Source organism: Pygocentrus nattereri, chromosome 12, assembly GCF_015220715.1.
Source record: "Pygocentrus nattereri isolate fPygNat1 chromosome 12, fPygNat1.pri, whole genome shotgun sequence".
Lineage (NCBI taxonomy): Eukaryota > Metazoa > Chordata > Actinopteri > Characiformes > Serrasalmidae > Pygocentrus > Pygocentrus nattereri.
The window spans coordinates 14,143,790-14,163,979 of record NC_051222.1 but is presented as its reverse complement, the minus strand read 5'-3'; the positions used below and the strand labels follow the sequence as shown (position 1 = coordinate 14,163,979).

Below are 20,190 nucleotides of genomic sequence, written 5' to 3'. Positions count from 1 at the left end.
AAAGTTATTGTGACTGATCAATTTCTTCTATGATGAAACATTTCTACCCTGATGAGAATGGTCTCCGTGCACAGGGCAAGAGGGGTCACTAAATGGATTGATGGGTATGAAAATGATGTAAATCATATGCTTTGGTTTTCATAATCACCAGATCTCAACCTAACACAACACTTTTGGGAGATTTTGGCCTGATGTGGTAGACAGCCTCTCCACTACCACCATTAAAAGACCGACCTGAAGGAATATCTTTTGGCAGAATGGTGTTTCATCCCTCCAGTACACTTGCAGAGACTTGTAGACTCTAAGTGCAGGTACATCAAAACAAACCTAACATACCTACCTTACTAAGACTATTTGTTCCTCAAGTGTTTTTAGAGGAACTCTTTCAGAGCGTTTTCACAGGTACTGTGAAGTCTGAAGTCTACGGCAAATTTGCAGAAGTGATAATGCTATTTGACTTCTTTTTTCTTACTGGTCTTTGAAGCATGATACAGAAAGTGTTTGCTCAGAAAACATTTCATACCAACTTAAGGTTGCAGTTCATAGGCTACAGTGTATCTCAGCGATAACTGCCAGTAGTACATCAGTATGACCTCAGATCAAATGGTTTAGCCACGAGTGATGAGCAAGACTAGCAAGCTGCCATGCAGAGGACATTTTCATTCAGCTCACAACATGGTGGGGCTTCAACTGGATTCCTTCAGGTTCAGTAGGTCACATGATTTCTCCTCACTGCCTTCTTGCACCATACTGCTTGTAGTTGCATGTGTACCCAAAGAAGCAGAAGTGCATTTCTTATAGTAAACACTAAGACTTTCCTGCCTCCCTTAGGTAATTCACTCTCTTTTTTCAAGTCAAACTCAACACTAAAGCTGAGTGTGTGTGTTGTGCCACAGTGGCATGAACAGGGAGTCCCATAGTGTTTCCTTTCCAGAGAGCCAGTGGTTTTTATTATCATGATGCAGGATACAATTTGAACCCAGACCTTGCAGGCTCAATCTAGATAGATGTGGGAGTTTTGCCTGAGTTGACTGACTGAGGCCACATGAGACCAACAAGCCTCGCCTCCAGCTGTACAGTCATTGCCCCACAAACCTATAGTGTGCAAGTGCAGAGAGGTAATAGAAATGGTGAAAAGTTAAAAGAGCTTTGTGTTTGGAGGCTGGAAGAATAGATGGCATTGGGGAACACTGAACCAGAGAGTTGGGTCAAATGTCGTGTACCTCAGTGCGGGAGGAATACGGCAGAGATTTTCATTCTTCATTCGCTTTACTGCTTTACCAACTGCTAAATTATCATGTCTGTTTTTGTAAACGCGTTTACCATAGATGGATGTGCCTGTACTGCTAGCCAGGCCTGGACTAAGCAATTCTGTGGCCCTTGTATATGAAAAATCTCCCTTGGATGAAGGCACATGCTGCATAAGTGATACCAGCATCAGGCAGTTACCAAATCTGATGATATGACTGGAGTAAAATTGTGCATGTTTTTTGATGCATCGCTTAAAATACCTAATTGTGCCACAGCTCACAGTCAAACACAGTGCTCACTGCATAATCTTCACTGTTACTATTAGTTTCCAGGAGTATCTACAATAACCTCCTCCAGCAGAGTTTTTGAAACCAGTTTTAAACCAGGAGTAAAACAGTGTCATATAAGAGAAGCTCATTAATCAGTCCGCTCTTGTGTTTTCTCGTAAAAATAATGTTGTTTTTGCCCTCAGATCATTATAAACATGCCTTGCACTTGTAAATGGTCAAATAAAGTCTTTGATACTTAAGGACCATTCCAGCGAATTAGTCCAAAGTGATTCAGAGTCAAGAACACATTTTGGACTGTTGACTTGGGCTTTAGACTAAAATCCTTTTGCTGTGAGTGACCCTATACCTTTTTATTATGCTTATTTTATTAAAATAAATCATTTAACATTCCATTTTGTGACTACCAAAGCAATCATGTGACAGCTGAAACTTTGCCGAATGAGCATAACTCAAATTGCTAGCCAGTGCTTAACTGGCAAACACAGTTGTTACCATTGCGCACATATAAAATCATAATATTCTTCATTAAAACAACGTGATCTAACTGTTCACCATGAGGGCCAAGGATGCAGTCTCACTTCCTGCTCTAAAATCAATACAGAAAAGTGCAGTTCGGTATTTTCCATGTAACAGTGTTTTGGTATTGGTATTATTTGGTATTAACATCTCGCTATATGAGCACCGCACAGCATGAGAGCAGAGCAGTATGGAAAGTTCATCCACACTTAATGTTTACGATGCTGTTTAAAAGACTCTGTTTACAATTGTTAAAGCAAAATCTAAACTTCATTTTGCACAGCTGATTATTTTAGTGTAGCATGTAATTCTATATTGTTTTATGTTTTATTTATCTGTGACTCTATTATTGACATTGCTTGGTAATTGTTGCTACCCTGTTAGGTTTTATCCTGCACTTTGGTTGATGATGGGCCAGTTCATTTCAGATTCAGGCAGAATTTTGTTATACTTTGGTCAGTTTTAGACTTGGAACCTGATGAAGTTTGAACCAAAATTTCAGGTCTGGTTAAAGCTCTACTGTGCTGTAGCATTGGTAGCAGTTGATAAGGAAATTAAGTTAACCAAACAGAAACTTGAATCTGACAGCTTGGGTCCTCATAATCCAGAGGCACAGTGAGAACTGAAATTGATGAACAGAATTCTTGCATACGTGTATTTGGACTCCAGATGTTGGAGGGTGAAGTGCAGTGCCAGGTCGACTGCATGATGTGTAGACAGATTTGATGATATGCAAGTTGCAGTGGGTCCATCAGGGGGATGTGACTGATTTAATATGTGTGCTCAAACAACTTCATAGCCATTGATATCAGGGGACTTGCATGTTGCCATTGAGACCAGATATGTTACTGTTTTGGGAATAGAGATGGTTCTGGAGTTTTTGCAGGGAGCTGAGACCTTTTGTTGGCTGATAGTTATAGATGTCTGCGAAAATCTAGATCTGAGCATTAACTAAGCCAGGCTGGGGGTGGATTGTTCTGGGCTTGCTTCTTTGTTTTTGCCCAGTTTACTTGTATTTGCTTCCATTATCAAAGGTGGTGATATGTGAGAAGTTGGGAATGGCCATGTGAATGTATTTGTTGTAGGCTTTTCAAACTAGGCCCAAAAGGCAGCAGTCTACTAGTTCAGGGCCTGCATTAATAGGGGTAGGCTTTTTTTGTAACTGGTTAGAGGTCTTTTCCATATTGCCTTGGGGTTGTTTGTAAAAAAAATAAATTGTCTTTCAGTTTTTTGGCAAAAGATTTTTTTTCCCCACTTTCCTTGTTGCAGATATGAATTCATACTTCGTTGCCTTGCAATTTTCCATGCTCCCATTTATGAATTCAGTGTTTTTCGTTTTTCACAATCCAGTTAGATAGCATGAGAACCAGGGTTTATTGTTGTCATATGACAGAGAGTTAATATATATATACAGATAATAATAATAATAATAATAATAATAATAATGTATTTATTGTTTTATTGGTTCTTTCTGCCATTGTAAAAGATTTGTACAGTAATATTGGAACCTACTGCACATGGTGCTCTAGGTCATCTCCCTGCTTAGATTCGCTACAGAGTAACACCTAAGCAGCAGATCCATCTGACATGATGTAATGATGATGTTGAAGTATAGCAGTCAGTTGAGGAATGAAGGCAATGCATGAAGGGTTTGATGTATATACCCAGTAGAAACATCTTAATCCAGTGTCATCCAGCTACTCAGTGCAGCATCAGGTTCAGAACATTTTGAAAATCTTGGGCTCATACTGCCCTCTGGTGTAGAACAGCTGTAATTGTCAAACATATAGTGGTCTTTTGATGGTGGTTCTTTTCCAGGAATGTGTCAAGAAGTGACGGATGCTTGAGGGTAGAATCCGTGGTGACTGCAAATCCCTACTGGGATCGGAATGTGTGAGCATTCACACACCCCCACACATACAGAGTCTCTGAGGAGGAGTATATTGTAAGCCTGATATATGGAGGTAAACAGAGGGGATTTAGTATAGTGGAGGCTGGCATGTGTGTGTCTCTTCAACAGAAAGAACCAGCTAAAGGAGGTTCAATAAATATGTGATTTTTGTATTATAAAATGCATAGTTCCAGTTTTAAATATGATTGGCTGAACTGTGTTGTGAAACATGCAATGTTAGCGTTTATGACCAAACACATTATTCAATTCTGTATTAATGAAGCAAGTTATTAAAGCATGTTCAGTTCATGCAGGGCCATTTTAATGGGTCATCTTTTTGACCTAAGCAGCATTCTCTTTGCCCCTTCTCCACATCCTAATTGTGTTATTTTCAAAGCAAGAATGATTGGAAAAGAATTAATGCTTAATATTACTTTCAGGAAAAAAAGCTTTTTGTAATAAATAAATTGCAATAAATGATTGTATGTGGAGGAAGAAAAGTACTAAACCTTAAAAGGAAACTTCAGCCAAAATGAAACATTTAACCATCTGAAACCATTATGAAACTGCTGCACTGCTTCAGGGAGGAATGTTTTGGGGGCAGCCTTTTTTTGGCAGTTAACATTACTGCTAGTAATATCTTATTGCACCCATATAACTGTAACAACGGTCTTTAACTTATCCTTGGAAAAATGGCAGAAATGACTTTCCAAATGAGGTGTACAAGCTAAATGCTAATGTTAGCATGTTATCTGACTATAACTTATTTCAGTGACTATAACTAACTTACTAAGAACTTAGTTAGTTAAAATGTCCCTGGCATGCACTTTGTGATTAATCAACATAAATGTTACACTAATGCTAGTTTGGTTGTATTCATTAACCTGTAGATCAGTGAATAGACGACAATCGCAAATCAGTAAATATTAAACTTTATTAATCAATATTAAACTTTAGTTCAAGGCCAGAATGAAGTGAATTGATTACATAAATCAATAAGTAATAAACTGAATAAACACATGTTGAATCACAAATTTTCCATATATCATTTTATTACAATGTTTTTAAGTGACAACTCTGGTTTCTTGATTTTTTGGAAACAAAGTCATGATGCCTTGGTATTTTCAGCCAATATACGCTCACCAAGCACATTATTAGGAGCACTGCTACACCTATTCAATGATGCAATTGTCTAATCAGCCAAGTGTAGGCCAGCTTGATGTTCGCATGAATCATCAGAACAGGGAAAGACGTGATCTCAATCAGTTTAACCACGGCATGATTGTTGTTGCGAGATTCTTGGTGACGGGTCTTGTATTTAAGATTAAGATTAAGTGACCCTTATTAGTCCCACAACGGGGAAATTTCACCTCTGCATTTAACCCATCCGTGAAGTGAAACACCACATACACACTAGTGAGCACACACACACACTAGGGGGCAGTGAGCACACTTGCCCGGAGCGGTGGGCAGCCCAATCCGCAGCACCCGGGGAGCAGTTGGGGGTTAGGTGTCTTGCTCAAGGACACCTCAGTCATGTGCTGTCGGCTCTGGGGATCGAACCTTCCGGTCACAAGGCTGGATCCCTAACCTCCAGCCCATGACTGCCCTGTATCGTTTGAGTATTTATTTAATTGCTGACTTGGGATTTTAACACGCAACAGCCTCTAGAGTTTGCTCAGAGTGGTGCAATAAAGAAAAAACAAATGAGATCTTTTTCTAGCTGAAAGAGGAGTTATAGATGTCCACAAAGACAGTTTGAGCAGTGGCTTAAAAACTAGCGAGTGGCAGTTCTGTGGACAGAAACTCCTTGTTGATTAGTGAGATCAACAGAGAATGACAAGACCAGTTCAAGCTCAAAGACTATAGTAACTCAGATGACCACTCTGTACAATTGTGGTTAGCAGAAAAGCATCTCAGAATGTACAAACACATGAGACCTTGAAGTGGATGGGCTACAACTGCAGAAGACCACGTCAGGTTTTGCTTCTGCCAGCCAAGAACAGAAAGCTGAGGCTGCAGTGGGTAAAACTGGACAGTTGAAGAATGGAAAAACAACTTGGTCTTGATTTTTACTGAGGCACACAGATGGTTGGGTTAGAATTTGGCACCAACAGCAGAAATTCATGGACTCAACCTGCCTTGTGTCAACAGTCCAGGCTGGTGAAGGAGGTGTTCATCACTTGAATTCCACAGAATTTTTTAGTCTTACCGATGACGATGTACATCTTTTCTCACAATCAACTACATTCTAAGTGAGTTGATGTTCACAGCATGAAAGTACACCAGAAAAAAGCAATGTTTCCAACATTTTGTAGAGTCTGTACCACAAAGAATTGAGGCTGTTTTGAGAGTAAAGGGAGACCTTACCCAGTATCAGCAGTTTGTCTAATAAAGTGCTTGATGAGTGTATATGTCTAAACTGTTTATGCTTGTGGGCCCCCTTATTGACTTGGACATAAAGTGTAACCTGTGTAAATGTTATGACATATTTTTTTACATTATGTTCTATTTTTTTCCAATATATAATACTCACCAAATAAACAGAAACCATAGACTAAAATGCCATATTTCAATTTGTTGCCTATAGAGTTTGTGGTCAATTATTTTCACTTAGAAAATCAATAAAACATAGCTGACCAGGGATGTGAATCCTTTACATATGACTGTATTTATGGCTTTATATGCCTTAGTTTTGTGTGGGTATGCGTGTGTGCGTGCGTGTGTGTGAAAGAGAAAGAGAAATAGAGCTTATATGTGTGTCAGCGGATGACAGAAATAAGCTCCCAAGTGCTTATGTCAAAGAATGTCGCTTGCATTATGCAGACACATTCTTCTCCCCATTTGTATCTGTCTGTTTGTGTGGGCAAGTACGTTTAAATGACACTTCAATGTGCCACAGTGCTCAACAAATAAATAGACTGTAAAGGGCTTAGATTATAATACATCAGTGGGAGTTTACCCTTTCAGCTGCCGACATGTTCTATCAAACTCTTTCACAACCTGTATTTTCCCCCCTTTTTCTTTTCTGGACCTCTTTCTTTGTTGGGTTTTATTACTGCATGTACATTCTTTTATCTGTACAAAACATAGGCTAAGCTTCAGACGGACTATATGACAAAATGCGTGTCAAATCAACACATGATTTATCATAAACACATCGCATAGCGATTGTTCTGGCCAGCAAACTGACACAAATCTGACTTCCTTACAGTTACTGTCAAAAACAATTCCACCGCCTCTTATCAGAAGGAGAAAATGCTTTTAACACATAATGCAGTTTATTGCATGGAGTATGCCTAATCTCTTGTATGTGTTAATAGTAGAAGTAGTCAGTGTTGTGTTGCTTTTGGAGATTTTTACTGTCACACATTAAGGCTGAGATTAATGGGCTGTGTTTTTCACTCACCAGGCCTTACAGTCTATATACATGCTGCAAAAATGGTTCATTTTGAATGGACGGTTTCTGTCCACCTATTCAGCCTGCAGCAGTTTAGCTCTGCCTGTTTACCCTGAAGGTATGAGGAGTGTTTCAACTATGCATGCTTATTGAATGAGGCACCACATTAGTGAATGCACACACACTAAAGGGCATTGAGCACACTTGTCCAGAGTGGTGGGCAGCCCTATCCACGGCGCAGCTGGGGGTTAGATGCCTTGCTCAAGGGCACTTCAGTCACTTACTGTTGGATCTGGGGATCAAACCTGCAACATTCCCATCACAGGGTAATTCCTTAACCTTCAGCCCATGACTGCTCCATTAGGCACAGTAACAAAACTAGCCTGTTTAATTAAGGGAAATGTTGGATAAATAGTAAAAATTAACTATGTAAAAATGAATTTCAATCACTTTTGGTAACTTAAACCTTGCAAAAGTGGACCTCAAGGGAAAATTTAAATACAAGAAAAATGCAGGATATATTCGCTTTAAAACTGAGCTACAGTGTCATTTTGTTGAAGCTAAGCAATTTGTAAATCGATCACTGCTCTTATTTTTGAAAATACTGGGTTCCTGCTGTTTTTGTTTAATACAGTGCACAGTGCTGCTAATATGTGTTTCTAAATAACCAAAATCAAACAAACAAACACACTGAGTAAGAGTGAAAACCTAAGAACTTAAACATACCTGAAGGACTAAGTAACTTAAAGAGCTGCAGTCACTGCTTATTATATGCAACCTCTATCAGTATACACACTCTTTGTTAGGCGAAGTGTTCTCTGCTTGGTATAAAATAAAAAACTAAAGCTCCAAAGTAAAGTGTGTCCCAGCAGTCCAGAAGCTGACCCAGGAGTACAGAATAAAATTAAACCCAAACATGAATGTTTTCAGTGGGATTGTGTAAAAAGTAGATTGGTTTCTTTATAAGTATAGTTTAGTAATCATTTAAAAATACTAAAGTACAAGCAACCCGGCAAAACTGTTTTTCAGTACATGTCACTACCAACCAGTCGCTGGCCAACTTTGCTAAGGTGAACCATCATAGCACAATTAATAATTGATGATCATTTAACACAAATTAGCAGTGGGGCAATTTTATGACTCTTGGGATATGAGAAGCCTCAGTGTATGTTCTGATAGTGATAAGATTAAGTTCAAAGTCTAAGACCGTGGGCCAGATTTGTTGTACGTGTCGTCCTTTAAACATATTTCTATTGTAATTTAACAGAGCGCAAGAACTTAATATTTAAGCCAGACTGCATGTCAAGCCATCCCAGTCTGCTGAGTGCAAGGATATTGTGAAGACTGACACACTGACTGAAGGCAAGTACAGCACTGTGGATGTGTTACTAAACATCTGAAAATGTGATTGACAAGTTAGCCATTACTCTATATTTAAAAGACTAACTGTTAAACTATGTATAACTAAACATGAAATGTATTGAAAATGTATTTACTACATTTGTCATAACGGAACATTTGATGATATATTTTCCATATTCGTAGCATTTGAAAATGTAATTAGCAAGTTATATGCAACTAATGCAAGAAAGAAAACGTAATTAAATTAGACGCTGCAAAACTTCGCAAAAAGTTAGATGTAATTAAACATTTGAAAACATCATTGGTTGGTTAGATATACGTAAACATTTGAGATTGTAATTAATAGGTTAAACGTAATGATAAGTTTGGACTAATACATTTGAACGTGTAGATTTTGAAGACTTGATCTCTTCTGCTATTTACATTATTTGACACTGTTATCTTTCTGTGCAGCATGTTCAAGGCTGTGTTGCTCTTTTTTGCTTTGGCTGGTAAGAATTCTCTATATTTTATCTGGGTTCCTAATGCAGTTTTAAAGAAATGAGCTGTGGCTATTCATTATAGGCTTTTTGAAGGTATAATAATGGCAATATTTTTCAAGGTCAAGACTCTGAACTTTGACCACTGCCAGCAAGACATCTCACAAATGCTCTAGCATTGATAACACTCTGATAAAAGCTGCAGTCTTGCTTTCTGTGAAAACTGAAACTGATAACTGGTGCAATTGCATTGCTAAATTCTTTAGAGGAAGACAATAATCAGACATTAATTGATTATTTCCTTTAGTAGAAAATCTTCACTTGTATTTGAAACTCCTACCTCAAATCCCCTTGCAGTGCCTGCACAGGCAAACATATGCTAATCAAATCTAAGTTTTTTTGAACTGCTAATTTATTGGACAAATTTATTGTATTACATGCTGGGAATATCCTCATTTAGGATAATATTTTCCATTCAGGGATAAGAGATCACAAGCAGTATTCAGTGTGAATTTCTGAAATGTTCCAGTACTTGATAAAAACTCCACCTGATGTTTTTAGCTCTTATTTTTAACACAGAATGTAATAAGCAAATTCAGGTAATCCAGGGAGACAACAGCTACTGGGAGTAAAATACATATAGTAAAAACTTCAAAAAAAGTCAAAAGGGATATGCTAATATACTTTTTAACTACCACATCCTATATATTTGCAGGCCTTCAAGCCAAACCTTTGCAAAACGATGCTCTTCGCTTCCAAAATGGTGGCTGGGTAATTAGAGCCCCACAGTTGGTCCAAGATGAATACATGGACAACCCTGTCCATTCGGAACACCGCAGACTGGACACGGCACCCTCTACAAATTTCCTAATGAATCTGAATAATGGCCTTCTCAAGAAACACAGCAGTGAAATGGGGAAGAGGGTTGGAGAACGTAAGCACAATTTAAAATTACATGTAGATGGTAATTTTGTTTGACTCTAAATCTGACCTTATTTAAGGGAAGTGTTTTCTTCCCGGCATGCAGTTTACTTTGATTGTCTACGTTCTTTTCTGAAATAAAAAAATGCTTTGTCTTGTAGAGGATATAATTAACTTGAGTAGATGGTTTATTAGGTACATCTACCTTGTATCTACACAAAACACCTACCATATAGGTGCACTTTGTACCTTTACAATTTACAATTACACACTGTACCATTTCTTGCAGACCTCACCACTGACCAGATGTTGGTGGATGGTGGATTATTCTCAGTGGCATATTACTAAGTGTGGTGCTGGTATGCATTTATCAGATAGAACAGCATTGCTTGAGCATTTTCACTGATAGACTGAAAATAGTCTGCCAACCAAAAATATCCAGCCAACAGTGGTCCTACCCTCATAAACTGACCACTGATGTAGACCTAGAGGATAACACAAATTTTGCATTAAAAAAGATAAGCTACAGTCTCTAACTGCTGTATCAACAAGGTAGGTGTATATAATGAAGCGGGAAGTAAGTGTATGCTCCAGCTTATGTAAAGTTTTTACTTTGCCCTTTGTAGCTGAACCTCAGTGGGAGGTTGTACTTGCTGCTGACAATGAAGTAAAAGTGCAGGACGATTCAAAGCAGAAGGCCACCCCTGTTGAGGACCGCAGACAAGGCACAGAACCTTCTAGGCGCTTTCTCATGGATGTGAACACTGGCACGCTAAAGAAACACGTCAGCGAGATGGACAGGAGAGTTGCAGGGTGTATGTATCACATGATTTTCTGCTACAGGCCACTCTAGGCTTGGGCAACATTATTATTTTTGCATTTAGAAGGCCGGTAGGAAGAGTCCAACAAAAAACTAACATTGCTAACAAATACAAGAAGTCAATACCCAGCCATCTTTTCCATAATTACACCTCTATAACTTCTCTCAGCTGGTTCCAACCGCATTTATTAAGGTCACACAGACTTGGTTTAAGAAACAGTACAACTTATGTGAAGCATAACAATGAACCAAACTTTAAGGTGTAAAAATTTTAGAGAGGTTTGATTACATCTCACTTGCAGAATCAAACCCACCCCTCTGGGGACAATATATCTGTAATATTATATATATATATATATATATATATATATATATATATATATAAAAATATAATTACCATCTGTTTTTTTCATATTGTCAATAATATTGGGATATTTTGAAAAGAGATATCAGCGATAAACATCAGCCAACTCTAGGCCACTTCACATGTTTACCCATCAATGTTTGTGCTGTATTGAACTACACTACTGCTTTTTCCACAGTCTACAATTATCCATCCAACTATGAGTTCAGACAGGGCACTCAGAACTCTCAGGCTACTTTGGTGGACATCAGGACTGGACAGCTCCTGGGGCCATTCTCAGAAATGCAGAGGAGAGCAGCACCAGGTGAGAGAGGACTTGCTGTTTTAATTAAATGTAATGTTAAGTATAGAGGGACCATCCCCACTGTTCTTTTGCTGTCTTGTAATTGGGGATCTAGAGTCAGATAGAACAAGATCAATTTGCAGTTAGAACATCTTAAACAATATCCTAATGCAAGCTTATGAGTAGCAAGTTTGTTCTCAATTGATGTATTCATTTTGTTTGATTTGTCCTGTCACTTTAGGTAAAGCTCAAGGAAACGGTGTAGAAGAGAAACTGGAAAGCCAAAAAGCAGTCCCTGTTGAGTTCCGTAGACAGGGCACAGAACCTTCTAGACGCCTCCTGGTGGATCTGAACACAGGCTTGCTCAAAGAACACGTCAGTGAGATGAACAGACGAGTTTCAGGCTGTACGTATTTTAAAAATTGCATTTTTTTTTCTTTACAAATTCTAACAATTCTTAAACTCTAATTTCAGTAGACTGTCTTAAAACTAAAGGTTACTAAATGCTTCTTGGCTTGGTCATACCTTCATATTACGTGAAGGTTCATCCATTGAAAGGCTCTTTAGGGAATCAAAGGTGGGGTTGATCCAAAGAACCTTTTTTGTCATCTTTATCGAAGAGTGAGAAAATGAGCCAAATCAATCAGGTGACAAGGTTTAATGTTTAAAATTTCTGCATAATTCAGCCAGTGAGACTGGCTGAGATAGTTCCTGGGAAAATAAACAGGTTTTGGGCCTGAACTCTATCGTACAACAATTAATCCAAAGTATTAACCACCACAGTGAACAATTCTGACTGAGTTTCTGTAAACAATTCTGAAAAACTGGTGGAATTCCGCTTTAAGTGTTGTGTGAAGAATTTACTCTGTGTCTATCCTCCACAGACTATAACCCTCCAACCAATTATGAGTTTAGGCAAGGAACTGAGAACTCTCAGAGAACTCTGGTGGACATTCGCACTGGCCTGCAGCTGGCTCAGCTTTCAGAGATGCAGAGGAGAACAGCACCATGTGAGTCTCTAAAAGACTTCTAACAGACTTTTTACAGAAGTATTTTTGTTAATATGAATTATTATTCAGTCAAAGTAGCTTATATAGCTTATATAACCAACAAAGTAGCAAAAAAAATGACTCACCTTTGAGCAGACAGTGTCATTCATTGATGTGGCAGTGATAACCGCACAGATTAATCCTAAGATATAGAAAATAGAAACTTTCAGTTCCTTAGACTGGTAAAGACACATTTTATCAACATATCTTGAGTTATACACCCAAAACCTGGCACACTTACTGAACTGAAGACTTGATTGAACAAATGGCGCATAGAAATGGTGGAAAATGGTAGAAATGGTTTGTTAAAATTCAATCCATGTCATTTTAGCACCGTTCTTGCATTAAATTATTATTCATTACAGGCAAAGGGACAGGTGATCCACCACCCATAAGATAACCTACTATTACAGTAATAACCCAAAAGTTGTTAGAGGGGCCTTCTGTTGGCAGCAGAGCCCCAAGCAGCCGCCTAATAGGCAAAGCCGGCACTGCACAATTCTTTCGCTTTTCCAAAATGGAAAACACAGTGGCACTTTTTGCCTCCTTTGTGAGGACCAAAGATCATCTTTGTCACTTGAAGACAATCTGTGTTTACACATTGGTGACTAGTTAGTGGTTGCCAACCTCACTATAGCAACGCCTTTGAGACATAGTGATTCCTGGCTGCCTCTAGCCTAGAAATTCTGACTACGCCATTAGCTTAGCTTTTGCACTTCTGTCACCTATATTATTATTATCTATATTATTATTGTTCTTTGGCTTGAACGAATGTTTTGTGCCATTATTCCTACAGTGTATGAATTCAGTCAAGGCACCGAGTACAGCCCAGCAACCTTGATGGAGCTGAGAAAAGCACAGATGATGATGGGTATGCAGAGAGCTGGCGTTAGCAAAGATGAAACTGATGCCCAAGACTCCTCCGATAAAGCAGTTCCACCTGAGCTCCGTAGGCAGGGCACTGAACCTTCTAGACGTTTCCTCATGGACCTCAATACTGGCATGCTAAAGGAACATACCAGTGAGATGGACAGAAGAGTTGCAGGCTGTATGTATGGCTTTCAAAACCTATCTTCAATAGGAATTCCTAAATGGTTCTTAGCTTGACTTGTACAGAACCTTTACATTATGCAGGTTTGTTAAATTTAAAAGGTTCTCCACATTTGCAGAAATGGTGGAAGCAAAAACTGTCCTTCTATGACATTACAAGAATGTATGTAATGTATAAGAATATATGGAATGTATGTATATAAAGAAATGTACAGAAAAATACAAGTATTATATTTCATTCAGAATGCTTTAGATGATATTAGGATTCTAGAGCGTTAGATAGATTATAGGTATCCACTTGCATAACATTGGGGGGAGTCAAAGTAAATGAAAACCAGGAGTTTCCAAACTATAGTTAAAAAATGCTTGAGCATATACGGAAGGTAGGACTCCTAACAACCATGCGAGACCTGTGAGACCACCAAAACTGTAAGCATCAGACTTTTGCACAGTGGTGTAGAATGTTTAGATTTTTATACTCAACCTGTGCTTGTGTGATGGCTTATTATGGGAAACTCTGTCTACAGTCTACAACTATCCATCCAATTACAAGTTCAGACAGGGTACTGAGAACTCTCAGGCTACACTGGTGGACATGAAGACTGGACAACCTTTGGCTCCACTTTCAGAGATGCAGAGAAGAACAGCAGTGTGTAAGTTTGTTCATGTCAGATGGGTAATAGAGATGGACAGTTGTCTGCATTTGGAATGTGCTAGCTTTGGGATTAACTAAAGGTCTATTCATGTCTCACCAGTGTCTGAGCAAGGTACCGAATACTCTCAAGAGATTTTAAAGAAGCTGCAGAACAACTACATTGTACAGAACCTTCAATCCAATGAAGGCATGTAGTTTTGAATAACCATATTTCACCGTGTACAGTATGAGCCTCTGATTTGATTACCTCTGACTCATTTCATTATCCCCACAGTAAAGGTTCCTGAACATCCTCAAACCACTGAGTTACACAAAGTTCTGGAAGTGAACGAAGGTAAAAAGAGGTTTTAGTTGTCTGCATCATCAAAATGTAAGATTTTTTTAAAGTTTTGACTAATCAAATGCTTTTTTTGTCCAGTGGATGTGTCTGTTATGGAGGAGTTCAGGCACGGCATGGAATATAGCCATGCTAACATAATTGATAATCGCATCATGGAGACTTCTAAGGTGAAGAAAAGTGAGTAGCATACAACTCTATGTTTAGTGCAATACTTAGATTAGTATTAATACTTCTCTGAAATTTCAAGCTCTGTCCTAGGTAGAATTTAAACAGAATGGCTGAGGAAGTGCTAAATTATTTTGCTTTACTAAAAACATACGGGCTGCTCAGTGAATTCTGTTGCATTTGTGTTGCCCTTAAAGCCACTCTTTTAAAAAAAAGTAATATTAGGAAAAAATAATAGAAAAAATGTGATTTATTTTCAAACATTAAAATAACCTCTTTTTACTAAACTCACAAAAATAAAGGTGACAAAAGGTTTTCTTTGCATGATGTCATAGAAGAGCCACTTTTGGTTCCTGAAAGAACCTTTCAATGGACAGTTCTTTAGAAAAAGGTTCTTTCCCTTCATAAATCTCTTTTCAAACATGAATAGAACATGAATCAAACAAAAATAGTTCTTCTATGGAATCATGCAAAGACCACTTTTTGTCACCTTTATTTTTGGGAGTTTGGTAGGAAGAGGTTATTTTAACATTTCTTTGATGTCAAACAAAAGGCTTGAACCTTTTAAAGTCAACAGTTATTACGTTCTGCTATTGTATTCAAATGTAATTATGTAATGAGTAAGAAATAATTAATACTGAATTATACCATTCTGTTATCATCCTTGGTCATAACTGTATCATCTAAAGGTTGGATCAGTCAGAGTTGAATATATTCTGTGTCTCTGTTTTTGCAAGCTAAGGGAACTGCTCTGTGCCAAGGGGAGGTCATTGATGGCAAGTGCTATCTTTTCAACCCAGATTTACTGACCTTCAGTGAAGCAGAGGTAAATCACTGTTCTTCATGAGCCAGACTGCTGGCGGAAATAGACTAGGCAGCAATCTCAACATATTCTCATATTAGACCGTCAATCAAGGATCAGTACTGACACAACCATTATTATCTGTATGCCATTCATTATATGTGTCTTTCTAGGCTTCCTGTAAACGACTCTCTTCCCTCGGACACCTGGCCTCTGTAACAAGCGCTGACCTACATGCACACCTTGTCACTATGGTGACCAGGGCCAAGAGCGACAGAGTTTTGACATGGCTGGGAGGCATCATGAAGGTGAATGTTAATGTTAGCAGCTGAGACAGTGAGAATGACATATTTAAACACATAAAATAATATTTTTTATGTAGTATGTCTTTTGTCTAACCTAACGAAATGAATCAGCTGCTGTTTCATGTGGAAATCTGAGGTATCGGTGGGGAGATTATCTGTTTCTGACATTTCTATATCCGATTCTGTAGTTGACACAACAAGCAGTATTTCGTATAATATCAGTATAATATAGTATAACCCCACTGAGGAATCACAAACCATTTTTACACATTTTTAGGAATACCAGCTACCCTTTACATGGTGTGAACATTTCATGATGAATACACCAACAGATACAGTCCCAAATTCCTTATAATGAAATCTTGTTACATTAACATACATTATAGTGAAGACCTTTTGTTAGGACAGCTGTTAACAGAAATGTTTTATTCAGGTTTTTTTGGGAACACCAAGACGTTGGTACATGATAAATACTAGAATTATCTGTTTACCCTAATTTTATTTCAATGTTATCCCAATTTTCTAAAGGCATTCTGGATGGTAATTTTATTATAACTTCATACTTGATGTTGTACAGCTTTCCCTGGCATTAAGGAATTATCTACAACGCTGTTCATCATTCTGGACGTGTTTTCAATTTCTTAAATTATTACAGCTCCCACAAATTATTTGAAACTGTGAGGTACTGTACAGCACCAGTATCATATTACAATTTTTTATACATGAATCTTCAACAAAATGAGTGTATGTGTAGGTGATAGGGCAGACATAATATCAAGATATTTTCACAAAACAGACAGATTACAGCACCATTACTGGCACATTTAAAGCTGCTCTATGCACGTTTTTGTTAGAATTAAAAGGCATTATGAAAATATTGTTGCAGCAAGTCACTTTGTAAAACCTGAAATAACAATTTAGAAGCAACAAGACAGAGGGGTTGGCTTAGATTATCCAGGAGGTTAACCACATCATACGGCTTTTCATATTGACATCACGCACACTGGCTCAAAAAGAAGGTCCGGCTCAATGTTTAGGTCTCAACATTTTACTAATGAACATATCCTGAAAACAGAACATACCCTATGTGGCTAAAAGTATGTGGACACCAGAGCATCATATTATATGAACTTGTTGGACATTCCGTTGAAAAACCAGGAAAAATCATGGGCATTGATAAAGAAATGTCACCCTCTTTGTAGCTAAAACAGCCTTCACTTTTCTGGAAAGGCTTTCCATGAGGTTTTGGAGTGTGTCTGTGGGAATTTGTGTCGACTCAGTCAAAAGAACATGTTCCAATTCATCCCAAAGGTGTTTACCTTTGGGATGAAGTGGAACATGTTCTTTTGGGCTCAGGGCTCTGTTCAGGCTGTGTGAGTTCCTGCACACCAAACTCATGTCTTAATGGTGCTCACTGGTGGCCTACTGTTGCCCCTATGTTGGAAGCATAGTCCAGGGGTACCATGATATATACTATTTTAGCTAATACTTGGCATTCTTAATAGCAATCTAGAGTTTAGTAATCTAGTAATAGACTTGTGCACAGCTACTTCCAAAAAATTCTTCCACATGTTGTGTGCAACTACACATTTCTGCCAGAGAAGTCTCTAAATCTCCAAATTCCCAGAACATATATATTGTGACTTTAAAACACTATCAAAAACTACAGATTTTGTTCAAGGTTTCCATACTTACATTGCACTGAATCCAATTAAACAGGATTAATTATGTTGTCTTTGTAATGAAACATGCAGTTGGTCAGTGTTCATTAAGTGCTGTTTTAATCACAACATGAAAACCACATTGTAATGTAATTTACCGTAATAACAAAAAATATCATCACATTGCCCACTCCTGTAGTGTATTGACCTACTGATAGACTGATGATACCGTTCCTTAATATTAAAAATAAACATTTATAACCTGTGCTTCATTTTAATCTCAGAATAGCCAGTTTGAGTGGATTGATGGGTCCAGCTGGGGGTATAGTGACTGGATGCCAGGTCACCCAAGATTACTGAAACAGAAGACGTTTTGCATGGAGATGTTCAGAATTGGTAAGATTTTTAATGCTGGATCCTCCATTCTTGAAATATAATGTGTGGTATTACAGAATTGACCCAAAGATCTTTCAGCAACGACCATCTCCAGACACTCTTATCAATTAGGTCTGTATCTGGTAATTTACCGAACCCTTCAAAAAGACCAGATAATGAGATAATAAGTAGGCCATAGATAAAAGAGATTGTATAGCAGATTACCTAACTGTCTTTATCTTATCAGTAATGTGAAATTTCAACTTTGAACAATGTGCTCTGATGTGATGTAGAAAAAAAAAATCTATCTACAGTTGTACTAGAAAGAAAGGTTTAGATTACATAAAAACTTAAATAATAATGATTTTAATGTTTCATTTCCGTCTTTCTCCTCTGTTTCTCTTCCTCAATACACAATAGATGAGAGCTGGTGGACAGCTGCAGACTGTGGCCTGAAGAGAGCATCAATTTGCTCATACCCTGTAATGCCATAATGATCCATCTCAGTAGTCTCTATAGAATCCACTTATCATAAAATGTATTGAATACGTTCTTATAAAGCAGACTGCAGGTAAAATAAGTTGGCTAGGGCCAGCATGAGAAAAATATATATGTTTTTGCTGGTGTAATAAATGCATTTGCCTGCCTGATTAGAAAGAGGCTCTGTCTCATCTTCCTATATGGCATTAAATCATGATCCATCATGATCCATTTTATTTAGAATTGTAATATAAATACATTAACAATGACTGGGTCACAAGGATATATTACTGAAATGTGGTGGATTTCTTCAAGAAACATGCTGTGAATTCGCTCATAGTTATAAAAGTAATCAAATAATAATCATTGAATTGTATTACCATGATTTATGTACAGAGAATTACAGCTATATACCATGATAGAGGAGACATCAGCCATATATGGAAAGTTCAGTGAAAAAGCAAAAAGTCTATAAAATGTAAGGAATTCTGCCAAAAAAAAATATATGTATATGATTATTATTATTACAACTACCACTCGTACATAGGAAACCTACATGGTTTATGCTGTCCCAGTATGCTGGATTAAGATTATTAGATTAAGTGACCCTTATTAGTCCCACAACAGGGAAATTTAACCTCCGCATTTAACCCATTTGTGAAGTGACACACCACATACACACAAGTGAACAGTGAGCACACTTGCCCAGAGTCATGGACAACCCTAGTAATTGGGGGTTAGGTGTTTTGCTCAAGGGCACCTCGGTCATGTATTGTCGGCTCTGGGGATCGAACTGGCGACCTTCCGGTCACAAGGCCAGTTCCCTAATCTCCAGCTCATGACTCCAACTGTGGGTGCCAAAAATGCAAATCACTATCACATATTTTTGGAATGTCCAAGCATCCAATACTTTGAGGAGATAATGGGAGCTATTCAGCTATTCAGCATATTTAAAATGAATATGCCTATGAATAGTAAAGTAGTGTATTTCAGTTATGTTCTCCCTGATTTAGGACAAACAGATGAACCTTAATTGGCTGTGCTGTCAGCAGTTAGTAAAAGAGTACTGAGAAATATATGGTTACAACAAAAATGCTTCAACATACCAAGACATTTTGGATAATTGGGAACAGTTTGGGGAAGGCCCTTTTCTGTTCCAGCATGACTGTGCACCAGTGCACAAAGGGTGAGTTTGGTGTGGAAGAACTTGACTGGTCCTCGCAGAACCCTGACCTCCACCCCATCAGCTACCTTTGGGATGAACTAGAACAGAGATTGCGAGCCAGGCCCTCTCATCCAACATCAGTGTCTGACCTCGCAAATGCTCTTCTGAATGAATGAGCAAAAATTCCAACCGACACTATCTTGCAGAAAGTTTCCCAGAAGAGTGGAACTAACTCCATATTAATGGCTATGGATTTAGAATGGGAGGTAATAAAAGCTCCTGTAGCTATGATGTGTAGGTGCCCCAATACTTTTGTCCATATAGTGTATATTCACCGTATTATGCTTGCGCCCATCCTGTTATGGCAATATGCATAATAGGGTGGGCATGGACAGGCGGACAATTTCAGCTGAAGTTAACATTTGATGAACAGTTGCAGACATGCTGAATGTTCAAGATTACTTTGTTTGATCACTTCATATACACCAGTCAGGCATATGATTATGACCACCTCCTTGTTTCTACGCCAATTGTCCATTCTATCAGCTCCACTTAGTATATAGGTG

General features: G+C 38.1%; 1 protein-coding gene and 1 long non-coding RNA gene across 6 annotated transcripts in view; one reads left to right on the top strand and one right to left on the bottom strand.

The window, feature by feature from the left end:
• LOC119264596 overlaps window positions 1-20,190 on the bottom strand; it is a 44,169-nt gene that overhangs the window by 21,451 nt on the left and 2,528 nt on the right. For 2 of the 5 annotated variants that reach the window (XR_005131147.1, XR_005131145.1), the window contains exon 3: window positions 12,713-12,768. This is a non-coding gene — a long non-coding RNA (uncharacterized LOC119264596). Of the gene's footprint in view, window positions 1-11,328; window positions 11,689-12,022; window positions 12,187-12,712; window positions 12,769-20,190 lie in introns of those variants that run through there. The other 3 variants (XR_005131146.1, XR_005131143.1, XR_005131144.1) reach the window with 3 other exon arrangements.
• wu:fa56d06 (uncharacterized protein LOC795664 homolog) lies at window positions 8,596-18,651 on the top strand. Its single transcript, XM_037543161.1, has 16 exons — window positions 8,596-8,710; window positions 9,164-9,201; window positions 9,905-10,123; window positions 10,737-10,925; window positions 11,473-11,598; window positions 11,819-11,983; window positions 12,462-12,587; window positions 13,423-13,674; window positions 14,204-14,329; window positions 14,432-14,518; window positions 14,606-14,665; window positions 14,750-14,848; window positions 15,574-15,662; window positions 15,812-15,946; window positions 17,889-18,000; window positions 18,400-18,651. Exons 2-16 carry the CDS (start codon window positions 9,165-9,167, stop codon window positions 18,471-18,473), a joined length of 1,896 nt encoding a protein of 631 aa, XP_037399058.1. The 5' UTR covers window positions 8,596-8,710; window position 9,164; the 3' UTR covers window positions 18,474-18,651.

Excerpts from the sequence above, each read along its gene's own strand:
- wu:fa56d06 (XM_037543161.1), top strand. The coding sequence starts at position 9,165 with ATGTTCAAGGCTGTGTTGCTCTTTTTTGCTTTGGCTG. Across the intron at positions 10,124-10,736 it reads GGGGAAGAGGGTTGGAGAAC|CTGAACCTCAGTGGGAGGTT; the intron begins GTAAGCACAATT and ends TGCCCTTTGTAG. Across the intron at positions 12,588-13,422 it reads GCAGAGGAGAACAGCACCAT|TGTATGAATTCAGTCAAGGC; the intron begins GTGAGTCTCTAA and ends TTATTCCTACAG.